General features: G+C 41.9%; 1 protein-coding gene across 1 annotated transcript; it reads right to left on the bottom strand.

The window, feature by feature from the left end:
- Positions 1-385: 385 nt before the first annotated feature.
- Positions 386-15109, bottom strand: etnk2 (ethanolamine kinase 2). The gene is made up of 9 exons (XM_033625485.2): positions 14716-15109; positions 7858-7995; positions 7625-7746; positions 6940-7080; positions 4293-4435; positions 3830-3913; positions 3037-3197; positions 2873-2946; positions 386-2415 (listed from the first exon to the last, which is right to left on the bottom strand). Exons 1-9 carry the CDS (start codon positions 14860-14862, stop codon positions 2343-2345), a joined length of 1083 nt encoding a protein of 360 aa, XP_033481376.1. The 5' UTR covers positions 14863-15109; the 3' UTR covers positions 386-2342.
- Between the last annotated feature and the right edge of the window lie 1493 nt (positions 15110-16602).

A 16602-nucleotide genomic window follows, 5' to 3' on the forward strand; every position in this document is an offset into this window, starting at 1 on the left:
AAACTGATTGATCGACTGACATAAATAATGATCAGCTTCACTTCTCAAGCAAAACCTGTGTATGTAATTACGCATTATGTAAGTATGTAATAAGTACTTAAAAAGACTACACAAGTTGTTTAAGTGACGTCATTGCTTTCTCTCTTGCTGAAGCTACAGTACCTGTGTGTTTCATACCATGATATACCCACACAAGCAACAGGTCTCGCCTGGTTTTTCGCATCACGGCTGATAAAAAAGATCAGGAGTCGCCGGATAACACACCAAAATGAAGCCCCATGGGTGGCATCTAATGTAGCCTGGAGTTGCTAGCCTCCAGCAGATATGAGCTGCGTGCTGTGGTAAGGTCTGGTAAGCTCACTTAAATCCAACTCCACACCTCTAGAATTTTTTTTTTTCCATTTTCTAACATGTAGTCTTCAGCAAACGCTGACCTAAGTGACATCACTTGAGGACATTTATCAGACTTCACACAGCTCCCTCTGGAGACACGACAGGCTTGATACAACCTTTTTCACACATACTGTAGTACTCGCTAACACCTGGAAACAGACTTCGATGCATATAATCAGTGGAGTTATAGTATTTTTGCTTTTACAGACACTGTGCGTGTCTGTTTTTTTTTTTTTTAATGACTACATCTCTGGAGAGTCTGAATCTATGCTCTTTCATCCCAGTAATAGGGGGCTCTCATGACAGCAGCACAGCCCCAGATAACCCACTCTTGCCTCATTTTGAAAACTACACTTGATTTGACCCCAGATATAACTTACGCAATGTCTGATTACGTAACAAAATTTAGCTCCAAATCTGGGATGTGAATAGGAATAGATTACAGTGTGGGGCTGAGAGCAGTCTCTGATGGTAAGATGGCCCGTGGAACAGGTGCTACTGCCTCAATCTCAACACAAAAAGGAAGATATGAAACAAAACTGTGGTGGGAGCAGAACATAGATAGTAACAGTGAGGAGGGAGCAGACACAGGAGGGCATAAAAGAGAAAAGGAGGGGTTGGCAGTGGGGGTGACAGAGGTTGTGATTTTCCAAGAGGTCTGGAAAGTTTAAATGGAAAGTTTAACAGAGCGATTCGCTGTAACCATAAAAGTCAAAAAGGTGGAAAACGGTTCGAGGACAGCAATGCACACAGAGTTGAGAGTGACGTTTACACAGGTCCTCTCTTTTTACCCAACATCTATCTCCCCTCCTGCTTCATATCAATTCCAAGTTCAACACAAAACAACCCAAACTGAGGAGCTGTTTCACCTGAGATGTTAAGTAATCCACGTCTTCACATAAATAAATAAATGCACATTAAGCTACTCTCTATCACCGATTGCTATAACACAATAGTGATTCAACCTACAGCTAGTCCATGAAAAGCTTTTCCATTTGCTGTTCCACGGACTCAGTGGAGGTTCTTCCTAAAGAGAAGTCCACTAGCACACAGAGAAGTTTGTTTTGCATTTCTAGCAGCAGCAGTAGTTTGCTTGGAATAACTACAAGAGATACTGAAGCTCAAACTGCAACGACAGAAGAAAACCAGAGGAAACAAACAACACAGTACCGTCCACAGGGTTTGATGCACAGGTAATCTCTGGGAAGTGCAGTGCAGAAATACAGCAGCTATGAGCACTTAGCATCAAAGACAGAGGAAGAAAAGAGGAAGGATCGCACGAGTCAGAACTTAAAGTGTTAAAATGTCTGCAGACAGAAGGAGGAATGGTCTCACCACACACACCACATGCAAAATCTGAGGAATCCCAGGTGAAATGCCTCTGTAGTCAGTTTCTAACTATAACGAGGCCGTGGCAATGAGCCATAGATACAGTGCACAGAGAGCAGGACAAACTATCTGCCAATGTCAGCATCAAACCCTCCTTAACAGTCTCATCCCTCTTTTGACCTTCATTACCAGCGTTGTGGAACATTTTGGCGCCAGAGTGACAGACGATAAAGCAAGTCTGTGATCTCTACCCTAAACTCAGACGGCTCTGCTCACTATGCCTTGTTCAGCTGCCCGAAGAGGGAAAGCGAGACGTCAGGGTTTATCAAGATAAATTAAGTACACAAACATACACAAGCATACACTCACACACATACACACAGAGCTCACTGAAGTTTCATCATTCTTGAGCTAGAGTTGTGACAGACGTGGAGCTACGTTGGGGCAATGAAAGAGTAATTGCGCTTGTTGCAGAAAAAGGATGCTGGGTAGACTGAGCAGAGGTCCATCAACAGCTGGCTCACAGAGAAGAGTTCCCACCCTACAGGAAGTCCCAGCATAGAACCTGTTACACCTTCCCTCCTGTCTTCTCTCCGCAGTCTGTCTTTCTCCATCTCCTCTCATTCTGGGATCTGCAGGGCCATCACTGCAGGTTTGGTCTCAAAGTACTGGTTGAAACGTAGCACAGCGTACCTGCAAGAACAGCCATAAGTTTGATTTATTCTCAGGTTATATGTGAGGAAATATAAACTACAATTATAGTGAAGCTATTACAGATATTGTTTTCTTTTATTTATTTACTTTATTTATCCACTGTTTTGTTTCACTGCTTTCTTCCTCTGTGAGGTGAGAGTGATTGGGTTGCCAGTCATATCTTTCCTTAGGTCTACCTCCTCTCTGTGAACTACTAGGTGGGGGCAAGCTTGTTGTCCAGTGTTGGCAGGAAGTGTTAAGTGGTATGGATGCATACAAAAGAAATGAGACTTTGCTTTTGGGTTTTGGGTTTCAGTCTTTTACAATGCTCTGTTTAACCCACACAGACAGATTCTTTTCAGTCACACAGGCTGACCTATCACTTATGTAATATCCTACACAGGGGGGGTCATTACACACAGCTCTACATCTTTCATACACTCACACAGAGACTTACCCGAGGAAGTCGAAGTCGATGGAGGAGTATTTGGCCTGGATGAGCGCCCAGAAGCCCCAAAAGAAGTGAGAAGCCTTAATAGAGACAAAGCAGATATCAGATGAGGTAAAGTAATGTGAGGCACTGTGGGTATGAGTGTGTAAGAGAAGGTGTGTGTGTCTCACCAGAGCAAACTTGTTGACCTGTACATAGAGTGTCTCCAGCTCTCGCTGGCTGACCTCCTCTGTTTTCTTGGTGAAGAATTTGTATGCCTGCAGGTACACTTTGAGCCACTCCATCTGCATCTCCCGACTCGGGTACAGTCCATAATCCAGCTCCGCCATTCCTGACCACACACACGGACACACAGTTGTACAAGATGCCACGCTGGATATAACATTAAAGGGATTGTTTGGATTTTTTGAAGGGGGGGTTGTATGGGGAACTTATCCATAGTTGAACTTATCCATAGTGTATTACATACAGTAGATGTCTGTCAGCACACTCAGTTTGGCTTGCTAAACAGAGGAGCTGCTGATCTACCACTGCCTCATTCCCTTAGTTAGTTTGCGTTATTGTTTGACTTTGTTAAATCCAAACTAACCCTTTAAAAAACCAAAGTCACACAGTAACCCAAACAAAATAACTGATAGAGGCATCAGTGCACCAGCAGGTAGTGTTCAGCGATGTTAAATCGCTGTCTTTCTCAATAGAGTCTGGCTTTGAAGAGAGCCATTTAACGGCTTCAGGAAAAGCAGTGAGAGTATTCTAAATGTAGCATACACTTAAACTGATATTGTTTTTTTTTTTTTTTTTTTAGGAGGGACTTAAGTGGCAACAATATGTTTTGTTGCTGCCCCATTCACAGCAGTAGCTTCCGTGTTTGTACTCCTGCCTGTACAAACTGATCTACTGAACAACCCCAGTTCAAAACTAGCCCTTTAACTCTAACACACAAATCACACTGGTTCGACAAACCTGCAAATTCATTGAAGTGGTTGCCGATGTCGAATGCCTGGTAGTTGTAGCTGGAGTATTCATAGTCTATAAAGCGAACATGACCTGTGAGACAACAAAGAGGACACGTAAAATGTAAAGTGTATAAAGGTGTGCCTGCTCACAGGCTCTTCAGGCTGTGGCAGAGGAAGTCAATCAAACTGGCACCATTTAGGTAGAAAGTACAATGTTTGCACTGGCAACATTTTGTGGGCTGCCACAGCAAAGTATCTGCCAAAGAAGTAAAACAGCAAGCAGCAACAGAAAAGAAAAAAGTCACATAAGAAAAGAAAATATTTCCTCAAAGCACACCTAGGTGGTTGTAGCTGTGAAATGCATCTGCTACTCTACCCACGAAGCACAAATTAGGAGGAAGTCTATGCTCGGATGTAACACTGCCCTCAGAGCAAACCCGTCGTGCCACAGGAAACACTGGGGCACTCACCCTCTTTGCTGTTGTGAATGATGTTCTTGCAGAGCAGGTCATTATGGCAGAGCACCACAGGGGAGCCCAGAGTGGAGAGATGCTCCTTCATCCACACCATCTCCTGCTCCAGCACAGCTTTGCTGGGCACCTCCTGCTGTATTCTGGACAGGGAGAGATAGGAGAGAGGTCAACTTTTTCCACACACATTTTCCCCAGATGCTTCTCTTGACCGGCTGTGACAAATATGCAAACACAAGTGTCTGCAACACGACACCGGCTCCGCAATCACAATGAAGGAAAGTGACAGAAATAGTTTTGCTAGTTGTTACTGACTAAAACAAACAGCGTTTTGCTTGTTTTTGGATCATCACAAAGTGGGAACACACGTGCAGTGATAACAGCTGAGGCCAACATGCACAAACAGCACACAGGCTCAGTGGGGCTACGGCCTGCTGGCTCCTGGGAGCACAGTTACAGAGAAATAAGATCTCAGTGGACACTCGCAGTGCTGCAGAGTGTTACCAAATCACTATGGCTACACTTCTATGTCTCCTTTTGAAATGACCTGTGAGATCTAATTATAACCATCTGATATGTGATTTATTCCATCACTGCATATACATACTGTGCTTGAAAATGGCATTTATGCACCTCCTGCAGCTGTATTTATTCAGATATCTGCCCTTCTCTATCTCTGTGCATGTGACACAGGCCTGCTGAACATTCATACATCCAACCTGAGTTCAGCCCCACTCATATGACGCACGTTGACAAATCTGTGTCAGTCTGAAAGTGGTATTACTGGCTAGTGGAGAAAGGGTTAAGTCGCTGAGTTAGTTTCTCAGCTAACCAGACTGGTGTGCCAAGCAAAGACCCCAGTGCTACCGGTAATGGGCTTATGGGACTTAATCCACCGTCAGCCTGATAGCAGGAGATGAGAGAAAGCTGGGACGGAGGCTGAGTCTCAACTGTTCAGCCCCTGCCTGGTGTATAGCAGAGATATGACACTGTTAATCTATGAGAGGTGGAGTAATTTTGCATCACACTGGAATATTACACATCACATAGATCTCTGACAATGCCAGTTAACATCTGGGCTTTTATACAATCTGCTTCTGACCACAGGGCCACAAGTGTCGGCTGTCCAGGACCAGGACACTCTAGCTGTCAGTGTAACCAAGGAAGAGAGTAAAGTGACCCGATACACTGAGCTGAGCAAACATCTGCTGGCCCACTGCATGCCTCAGACTCCCTAATCCAGTCGGCTATTATTGTTACAGTTATATAAGCCACATGCTGGACTTAATCTAATAGCCATCAGAAGAAAGATATCTGCTGTGACTGGGCAGCTGGCCAGGTTATGAAACGGTCCACCTTTGTCGGCTCCACAGCTCTGGTGCCAAGATGCAAACCAAACCATCTTCAGCCTGAACTGCTTTTCCTTCCTCTTTTCCTGAGATGAAAATGCAATTCCATTAAATACATTTCTCAATGCCAAATGCACCAGCCTTATGTGTGTGTCAGCCCAGGAGTCAAAAGTTATTAGATAAATTCTAGGAGTTATAAACTTTCAGGGTTTAAAGTTGGTCAGAAGCAGTGTGATTTATAAATTACAACAGCTGCCTTGATTGCTAAAACGTTCCATCCTTCCATTATGAACCACATTTTCAGTAATGCATTTCTTTCCTGCAACATCTATGCTTGGCCATAACAACATATACAGTAAAGGTAACCTGGATTAAGCCATTAACCTGGATTAATGACTGACAGGAATAAGTGTTGACTGCTTGTTAACAGGAAGTGTTTATGACACCAGATCAAATCTCTATTTCATATTTGTTTAGTTATCTGACAAAATTTTATTTTGTGAACTTGGCTGCATAAAACAGTACAGGTAATGACAGAAAAGATGGAGACTGAACAAAAGTTTAACATGCTGTCAACTTTCTCTCGTCTCTAACTTTCTCTGAGGTTGTTCAGTTCAATATACAGCCGATGATTCAGCACATGATGTCGTCATCATGAAATAATAAATTACTAAGCACTAAACAAAATGCACAGCTGGTGGGAATGTGTCTAGTTTTGCAGGTAATTAGTCATAAACCAAAATATTGGACAAGTGAAATGGTGCTAAATAAAAAGTCAGATTGCCGAAGTTGGATTCATCATCAGGGGAAACAGCATTGACATGCTCGTGTGGCTAAAAATATGCTTTCACAAAACAGTAAAGGTGGTTGCAAAGCTTCTGTTCTGTCATAAAGAAAAAGACACCACCTTCTAGTATTAACCTTGGCAGTATCCTCTCACTTCCTGAATCCACAGTAAGCCAGATGACTATTCTGTAAGTACATCATGTGCCATATTAACGACCTCTGGTACCTAGAGAATTAAACAGGGGAACACATCCTGGTGCAAAAACGTTTGATAAAACTACTTCACTGAGTGCTCTCAGATGATATCAGGCTCAGGGTAAATTGACTCCATCCTCATTACTAATGTTACAGGCAAATCAGGCTGCGCTTCAGGAACTATTTGCATGATTATCAGAGTGCATGTGTGTGTGTGTGTGTGTGTGTGTGTGTGTGTGTGTGTGTGTGTGTGCTGAGCCACAAGCAGGATCACCCACCAAGAGCTGCTGAGAGGCAGCTGAGAAGCCAGATCTCACCTAACGTTGGACGCTTGGTCGGTGAACTCGGTGGCCACGAGGGAGAAGTATTTTCGCATCTTGATCCACAGGTTGGGTTTGGGGATGCAGCCATTGTGTGCATGGATGGCATGGATACGAGCCATCTCCCTGGCTATCATTCTGCGAGGAGACAGACACACAAAAAGATGACTAGGTTTCAACATGAACCCATACATCACTTCAGTTCAGCTACACTGAATGAGTCTCCAGTTCAAGGAATTCAGAGTTCCTGGAAAGAGTCAACTGAATACACCATGTGACACACACTGAGTTGATGTAGACATAGGAGTGTTTAAAAGCCAACACCAAGGATAATGAGTTTTAACAGATAAAGAATTAGTACTGATTTCTTTGTGCACTTTACAACAACTGAAACTCTTCTGAATCCAAACTTAATTTTGGAATTGGCCTTTGATGATTTGTTTCTCCATTATCAACCATCCGCCAACTACTATTTGCATGTGACTCCTATGTTCTTGCTTCATTTGCCTCTTTCCTGAGCGGTGTTGAGGTATTGCTACATTGTAAAGCAGTTTGTGTCTATAAGTGCAGTGTGGAAACCTAGACTGATTCTGAGCACAATTGGACAATGCCACTTGTGTTACATCTCTGAGCTAAGTCAGTAAAAATCATGAGTAGTCCCATGACTCTACCATGTCCCAACCTTAGTAAGGAAGGATCCCTGACGTCCTGCGTCCCAAGAGCGTCCCCCTGCATGAACTCATAGCAGATGCCATTCTGAAAGGTGCAGTAGAGGCGAGGAGCACAACCATTAGCATGTAGCACCTATAGAAGAGACAAAAGAAAACACAACACATTAACAGCGTTAGAAGGGAAAAACTATTTTCAAAGTCACAGGAGAGCCAAGCACTTTAGACTCATCTGCTATTACACTACCTGAAAGCTTTTGAGCTCATTGTCTCTGTCCACAATCAGTTCTGTCTTGTTCCCGTATACTCGGACCAAGACCACATCCTCTGGACTTTCCTCCACATAGCAGCCCACTAGCTTGTTGGTGGTTCCATCAGTGAAGAGCTGGAAGATGAAGAGAAGAAATCATTTAACCTGAGATACAGAAGAATACACCCAAACTTTGACTGTGCTGAGTGCTTCCCAAAGAAAATCTTTGAAGTTGTGTGTTCTCTAAAGCTATCAGCTGTTTTAAGGTCAGGACCAACAGTGCAGACACCATGCAGCTCTGACCTACATGGCATATATGTACCATAGAACAACATTCTTTACAGAATCACTGTCATACGTGCCCTCAGACCACAAATACTGCATAAATGCCAAGCATTCACCATGATGCTTTTTAAAACAAATTAAATTCAACATGTAAATCTTGGCACATTCAGTCATTTAAAAACCTGTATAATTTATTTTAAGTATAAAATATACATTGATGTTTCATCAACTTCCTCATGATGCAGTTGTTTGCAACAGATTAATGTACTGTATTGATATGTACAACCTAGATATTGCACATGGCATCAGGCTGCAAGAGCTATTTTAAACATGTATCACCACTATGTTTTTTTTACCTATAAACACTAGACTCAAAAAGTGACTTGCATTTTTATCTAGATTCCAACTGTCATGTCTCACAATAAGCTAATTGCGGTGAATATCCATTATTGGGATAATTGTGAATATTGTGTCTAGCAGCACCTTAAGAGACTGCTGGGCAACCAACAATAAAAGAGATTCTGCAAAAACATGTCACTGGCATATTTTAACAATGCACTCGACAACACAACAACAAAAAAATTAAGTTGTTGTCTTAGTAAACTGAATGCAGACCTTTTTTTTAAGTATGCTGATGAGTCTTGATACTATTTATTTGGTGTTTCTGCTACAAGTGATTTCCTATGCTGTATAGTGCTGCCCCAAAAGTCAAAGCATTAAATAATCAATCTGAGACCCCTCAGCTGACTGAGTTTCGGCAAGTTGAGCAGTCTTTTTTCAGTCAGTCAGTTTTTTTCAGTCCTGCTGCTCTCCAGCCCAGGCAGCTGCAGACCCAGACCCAGGGTGTGCGTGAGTGAGATGGAGGCAGCTGCCTGCAGGAAGACAGGCTTTGCCCAGTCGGGCCCTGAGATAACTTTATCTTTTGTCTTTTGCTTAGAACAGCAACTTAACACAATATAGTTTCTGGATTTTGTTTGATTTCTAGTGTCGGCAAAAAAACGTTTTTGCAAATTTCCAATTTGTTGTCAGCGTAGTTACATCACATTAGCTCAAACGGTTAACTTGGCTTGTTTAACAATATTACGTGAATGGCGCTGTCACCAAACTTGATATGAAAAAGGGGCAAATAGTCGAGTATTTGTACTGAACAGCTAAATCTGATTCGACTCACATAATTCTTTGTCTGTTACAACCCTAATGCTGTACAATATAAACTGATGCGGTGATTGAACTTATTACTCTGAGAACAGTATTTCAGAAAATGACGTGTTTAAGCAGTTGAGGAAAAGAGTAATCTGACAGGTAGCACTTACTCTTCAATTATCTAGAAGGAAAAATGATGTATGAATATTGCTAATACAGTTCATTTGGTTAGGCTTTGTTTGATATAATTCCAGATTTGCCATTTACTCCAGCACATGACAACATTTTTGAAGATTAAAAAGAACATGCTTGATTCTAAAACAGTGGATACAATTTCACTTTACCCTATAAACCACTTAGTAACATTTTATATAATGACAACGCAGACCTTGGCATTGCACACTACAGTCTGCAGGTGTATTAAATGCAGCAAGTTAAACACATAGGGCTTTGACAAGCATCCAAAGTTCCCACTTATCCTGAGTGAAGCACGTCCAACCACACCCTCTCTGTGCTGACCGCAACCAAGACTACTTGACTCATCTGCAGGGTGGTGTTGGCACTGCATCAGTGAGTTAACAAGTTAAGTCAAATGCCTCTCCTAAAATGAAGAGTAAGCAAAAAGCCCTCTGTGTCTAAAGCTAGGCCTTAAATATCTGAGTGACAACATCACTCCAGTGGAAACCAGTGGGCCAGTCCATCCCACTGCAGCGAACACAATAACAACATACACGCTGCCTGCATCTCCCCCGGCCCAGACGCTCACTCACACATATCTGGCATTCCACACGTGGCTGACCACAAAGATGGGCGCGCAGGCATCCCTGTTATGACCGTACATACACAAGCATACACGCCTTTGCTACCACATGACTGATCCCTTCTACCCGCCACACAATACACTGCTAAGACCTGCGATCAATACATCGACAGACAGCGATAAGCTTGGACCCAGACAGAGGTAAACATTCTGCCATATACTGCCTGACGCTTTCTTTTTTTCCATGTATGAGTCTACGTTCTGGGGTCTGACTGCGAGGCCTCTGAAGCTGCCTTTCTTTGGCAGAGAGGAATCGTTCTGTCTTCAGCATGAGAAAGTTGTAAAAAGAGACTGATGCTCTGTTGCTGTTGGCACACTCTGCTGTTTTTTCGGAACTCAGTGTGTGTGTGTGTGTGTGTGTGTGTGTGTCTGTGTGTGATGTTTGGAAATGGACAGTGTGTATTTACAGTAAAAGTCTTCCTGTCCAGGTGGCGGGGCTAATCAGGTGTTTCTGTCAACAGTGCTGCCCTGCTGCTCCTCACCACATTTAGCGCTTCCCGCTCCCATCAAAACAATGGTCCCGCTGCTCAGGAACATCCTCCCAAACTCAACCAAATAACACTTTTTTACATTAATCTCACACTCTCCTCACTCTATTTTCAGCTGTGACCCGTAACGTGAATACTTCACCAGTCGTGCAGCTGTACAACACCATATGAGGTCTGACTGACAAAAGCTTCCACTGGGACATAAAGCCTGTTTGGATGTTGATCACTGAGAAAAGCTCTGCTGGTCTGGCCTGCAGAGGTCAAGGTAAACACTGTTGCGTCCTCATCTGCAGGTGTGTGAATGGGTGGGGTGTTGGATTCAGAGAGATTAGCCAGCAGGATGTAAACACATGGCTGGCGTAACTGTGTTCAAAACGTGCCACTGGGGAGAGTAATAACAGTACATGGTGTTCAATGGTGCCCACTGTCAGAGTTAATCCAAGGACTTTGACCTGGCCACGACACATCAGTCACTTGATCATTTTACAAGGAATCAATTATGCATCTTCCCCGCCCTGACAAGCTGCATCTGTAAAATGGATTGCTCAATAACACACGTGTGTGTGTGTGTGTGTGTGTGTGTGTGTGTGTGTGTGTGTGTGTGTGTGATAATGATGTGGTGAAGCTTTTCGTACAGCTTTTAGTTTCATACTGGTTGAAAGAGAAATGTATACCGGAGATGGATACAATAATGTAACCATCGATTACTTATAGTGTATGGCCCCACTCACTGTTTATTTTGATTCATTGTTATATACTGTGAATGTGTGCTGACATTATCTTGACTGCACACCCATGTGTGTTGATGTGCTAGTTTTTCTTCACATGAACAAACAGATAGGCCTGTATATGGACAATAACAATCAGCTACACATATACAGGCCTATCTGTATATATGGACAATAACAATCAGCTACACATATTGTTTTGGTTTTGCTTGCATTTAGAAATCTTACAACTTTTTCCATGTGTTGAGAGTTGTATCATTTCTTGTGGACAAATTCTTTGGATACTATCTGACACTGTCTAATTTAATATCATTATATCATTAATCAATAAGCGTTTATTATGATGGAAAACCCTTGATATGTGTCATAATCTGCACTTGCATTTTACACATGTGTACTGGCTTTATTAAAGGCAAAATCCGGCTCACATATTTTCTGTTACACACTGATCAGGCTGTTGAATATGTAACTGACAGAGTAAAATGTTCAACAGAAGTGGTGAAGGCTACTGAGGGCAGAATGCCGACGCTGGGTTAATATGCTACTTTGGAAAGAAGCAGAAAAACGTTTTTTTTTTAATCAGAGATAGGGGAATGCAACTTCATCTCAATTAATTTTACGCAATGTTTAAATCTTGCCTTAAAAGGGATTTGTTAGATTTAACTTTTGTCATTTTTTCCCTTCTCTCTGTTTTTAATGTGTTCTTTTTATTTCTGAGAGAAATGTGTCTTGGTGTGTATTTATTACCTTTTTAGTTATTTAAATATTTTAAATGAATTTTATGCAATTTCATGTACTGCTGCAACAAGTAGTAGATTAAATAATCATTTTAAGTAATATTTTCTTATGTTAAGATTCAAGGTCCATTTTATTTGTCATTTTACAACACAAGCTTGCACAAAGAAATGTAAGTTGTAGCCCTTTCACAGTACACACACATAAAACAAACATACAAATAACATAAAACTACATACAGTCATTTATATACACTTATATACTAGAGATGGACAGTTAAAGTACTCACATCAATTCTGATGTACTTGCAAAATAAATCTAACCTAAGAACAGGGTCCAAAACATAGATGTATATAGCTAGAAACCAGACGTCAAGATAGCACCTATTCAGTCCAATGGAACTGCTTTCCCGGAACATACGCTGAAAAGGTTTATAGCCTCCGGGTTTACTTACACAGTATGCAGCTTACTTAATATGCACAGTAATGTTTCATCCTGCTAGCCCCACCCATGAACTCACACTTGGCTCATAGACTTTTACACTGTGATGACGTCACAGAAATTTAAATTGCTTTTCTCTGGTTGAGGAAGTTTTTCAAATAGAAAACCTCCATGATAAAAAAAAAAAAAAATTAATAACCGAAAGAGTCATAATTGACCTTGTTTGCTGTTCGAGGTGTCCTGTCAACAGTTTTACAGACGTCTCTTTTACAATGTCGGTCAATGGGGAAAATGCTTTTTGGGGTTTTTACGCTGCAATACCGTGAGTGGCCACTGGTAAAAACTGGAAGCAAAGCTAAGCTGCATTCCCGGAGGCCAGAGTGTAGAGAGTGGCTAGGAAACACAAGTTTACACATTATGTAGCTTGCACTGCACATGCATTTATTTTCTCGAAATCATAGACTGTATATAAAGATGAACGACATGACAGCTCCCAAAAAGTTATGCCAAAACATCTCAATCCCCTGGTGGCTGGCTGCAATATGGGTCACAAGCTCCACCCCCTCCATGTTAGTGGATGGGACATGGACCAAAACAAAAAATCAAAATGCACATCAAATAAATGTTTTCCCAAATATGGTTTCTGTAATTTAAGGTAGCTGTTACCACGCTGCTTTGTGCCCATTTTGGTTTGGCTTGGTTTTAGTTATTTATTCAATGCTATAAAAAGGAGGTCTGACATCATGATTGACAGCTGTGCCTGCCACTGGTGTGCTCGTGATCAATGGCACTGCTCCTGATTGGTCAGACAGATGTATGGGCGGGAACTCGACACTGCTGAGATCGCTGCTGTACAGACTGGCTCAAAATGACGTCACCGGCACAGGATGGCTGTGGCCATATCTAGGCCATGCTGGCTTCACTATTTAATAGTGGGAGTAAGTGGAGACGTGTTGTGCATTTTTTATTAACAGTCTATGGTTGAAATACTTCCAAACTTCACTCTGATGCCCGGTCGCCACTCTGCCATTAAAGCTAGATTAAGTGTGTCTGACTGACAATATTAAATGTAATCTGCGGGTGTGCAGATCTGTCATTCTTGCAATTTGGATCTGTGCAGATACTCACAGATTTCAGTTACATCACTGCGTCCTGTCTGAGAAATGCAAATATTTAAACTGACTTTCAAATCGAGTACTCAGGTCCATCCCTACTATATACATATACACATATACACACACAAAGTACAATGCATACAGTAAAATAGTCTCTATAAAGGTTTGTAGAGGCTACTGTATGTACTTGCACTGTAACAGCTCAGAAATGCTTAACTCTCAGATATTTTCCTTGAAACTCTCTCCTTCCTGCTGCTGTCACTGAATTTTCATGAGCTATAAAAGTTGCAATAGTCTCAGTTTTAAGTTAGGTGTCAAACTTAAGCAGACACACCTTCAGGTTTATTTGTAGAACAGGCACAGACCTGTGTAATGTGACCTGCACGTCTGCTTTCTGATCCTGTCTGTTCATTGACTTTATTCATGCAAACACTGCTTATCATTTTACCTAATAAAATAGCTGAATAGGAAAGGTCTCCCAGCATGCGTTTGCCTATATGTGTGCCTAGCATATATATAGCAATATTTCTGTAACTATTAACATCCAGACACACTTTATAAACTGACAAGTGAGCAACATAATAAAGAAGCAAGGCTGACTATCAGTGACCAGAGTTCACCCAGCTATGGCACAGTCTCATAAGGTGTGTCTCTGCTTCACCATATTTCTCACCCAAACTGACCATCACGTCACCATCAGATGGTCTCAGACACTAACCTGGCCGTGACTGGGCTTCACTATTGTATCTGGTGCTACGTGTTGTGTACTTTGGACACATAAAACTGTCTGTAATAGGAATATATATCCCTGCTTGCCTTTGGGGTAACTTAACTTCGTGACGATAGTTTATCTTACTTAGAATTCAAGTCTGGGGGCGTGGGCTAGCTAAGCTAACGTTTCCATATTATTTAGCTAATAAGACGCCTTAAAACAAAAGTAAGGTAGAGAGCGGTGTGTCGTTTGTTTTAAGAAATTAACCTAGACAGCAGATAATGTTTCCACGGCCCTCCTCCAGGCTGCCTGGTAGTGCTGGGTGATGCTGCAGAGCTGTCAATCTTAACTTAGCCTAGCATACAGCTAGCTTAGCGGCTAACGTTACCTTGGTCTTGACATGGCTCGTGTCCCACGCCGGTCTCAGCTCTTTAATGAGCTTCATCGCCCCCTCCGTCACGTTGTGCTCGTCCACGAAAATGGGAATTTTTCTAATAACCGGCGACCCCACGGGCACATGTATCTGCGTCTCCATCCTGCAGCCGTTTATCTATAACGTTAATCTCCGAGCCCTTCACAGATATTTCTAGAAATGGCAGCATACAAGTGTTGCTTGGTTTATAAGTAGCGAGATGTCGATGTGTTTTAGTGCGTGAATGAAGTTCTGCTTGAGAGATGTGTCTTGCTCGGTTGCAGTTGCAGTAAAGGTGACTTGAAAACAGCGAAGATGTACGGTCAAACTGCCGGGTATGGATGCTCGTCGCCGGTTTTCTTGGGAGCAGTCAGCCAACAGTACCATTTCCTCCTACTTGGCTCCGCCCGCCCGGGATCATCCGATTGTACCGCCGGTTGAGACGCACCATAGCCGTGCACGCCCCTTGTCTCCGAGTGGAGCCGAGTGGAGCCGAGTTGAGCCGAAAAGAAGAAAGCGTCACATACTGGTGGCCTCATGAGTCATGATAACTTCTTTAAAGGAAAACAAAAGGCAAAGAAGTCTACGGGTACTTAATGTAGGCAAGCTACAGTGAATACTGAAAAGCTATGGGACACTTGGGTTCAGTTTCTGAGAGGGTTTTCTTGTAGACAAACAACTAATTGTCTAACCACTGTCTAAAGTTACTGTCATGTGTGAACTGTGGAGGCCAATGCTTCTTCTCTTGTACCTAATGAGAAAATAATGACAAGCTGCTTTCAGGTCATAATGTGGAAGAAAAGTAGCCAATGTACTGTAATTAGTGAGCATAATAACATTATGGACTTGCATATCTTGGTCTGTTCATTAAACTGATAGCATGAACAATGTGTGCTAGAGCAGTGGTTCTCAACCCTATAAATATTCACCAGGTCAAGGACCTCCATTTGATAAGAATTTGCATCTGAGACATCCATCTGAAAAGATTTTGGTTGTTAGATATTATTAAGACCAGATTCTATAGCTGTCATCCAGAGCTGCAACAAGTTGCAGGTTAATCGATCAGTCGATCAACAGAAAATTAATTGACAATTTTGATAATCGAGTAATCATTATAGTAACTTTTTAAGCAAAAAAGCCAAACATTTGCTGGTTTCATGCTTCTTGAATATAATAATTTGATGCTTTATATGTCATACATGATAATAAACTGAATTTCTTTGGATTTTTGACTGTTAAAGATAAAACATACAATTTGAAGATGTCACCTTAGGCCAGGGGTCTGCAAACTTTGCCATTAAAAGAGCCATTTTTGACCAAGAATAATTTGAAAAAATCTGTGTGGAGCTGCAAAACATGTTTGAGCCTTATAATCAAGGTAAATAGCCTATTAAGTCTAAATTACCGTATACTTATGGTCTAAATAAGCATTTGTTAATATGTTTTACCACAAGGTGGACACTGTGCAGAGCACTATTTATGATTATTTGGTACTTAAATTTTGCAGAGCTGGCAGTGAGAGCAAACAAATCTGTCCACGCACTACTACATTCTCTATTTTATTCAATTTACTTTTTTGGATTTGGCATCCATAGCTAACCAGCCACTGCTATCGAGGTTCAGCAACATATGGATTCATAGAATGGATTTCCATAGAATTCTTTTCTCAAAGGCTCAAGGAGCCACTGGACAGGGGCTAAAGAGCCACATGTGGCTCCGGAGCCACAGGTTGCCTACCCCTGCCTTAGGCATTGAGAAATTATACAGGGCATGTGTCACTATTTTCTGACATGTTACCAGTAAAATGGTTAACTGATTAATCACAAATATAAAGGGCAGATTAATCAATTATGGAAATAATAG

Source organism: Epinephelus lanceolatus, chromosome 1, assembly GCF_041903045.1.
Source record: "Epinephelus lanceolatus isolate andai-2023 chromosome 1, ASM4190304v1, whole genome shotgun sequence".
In the NCBI taxonomy this organism is placed as follows: domain Eukaryota; kingdom Metazoa; phylum Chordata; class Actinopteri; order Perciformes; family Serranidae; genus Epinephelus; species Epinephelus lanceolatus.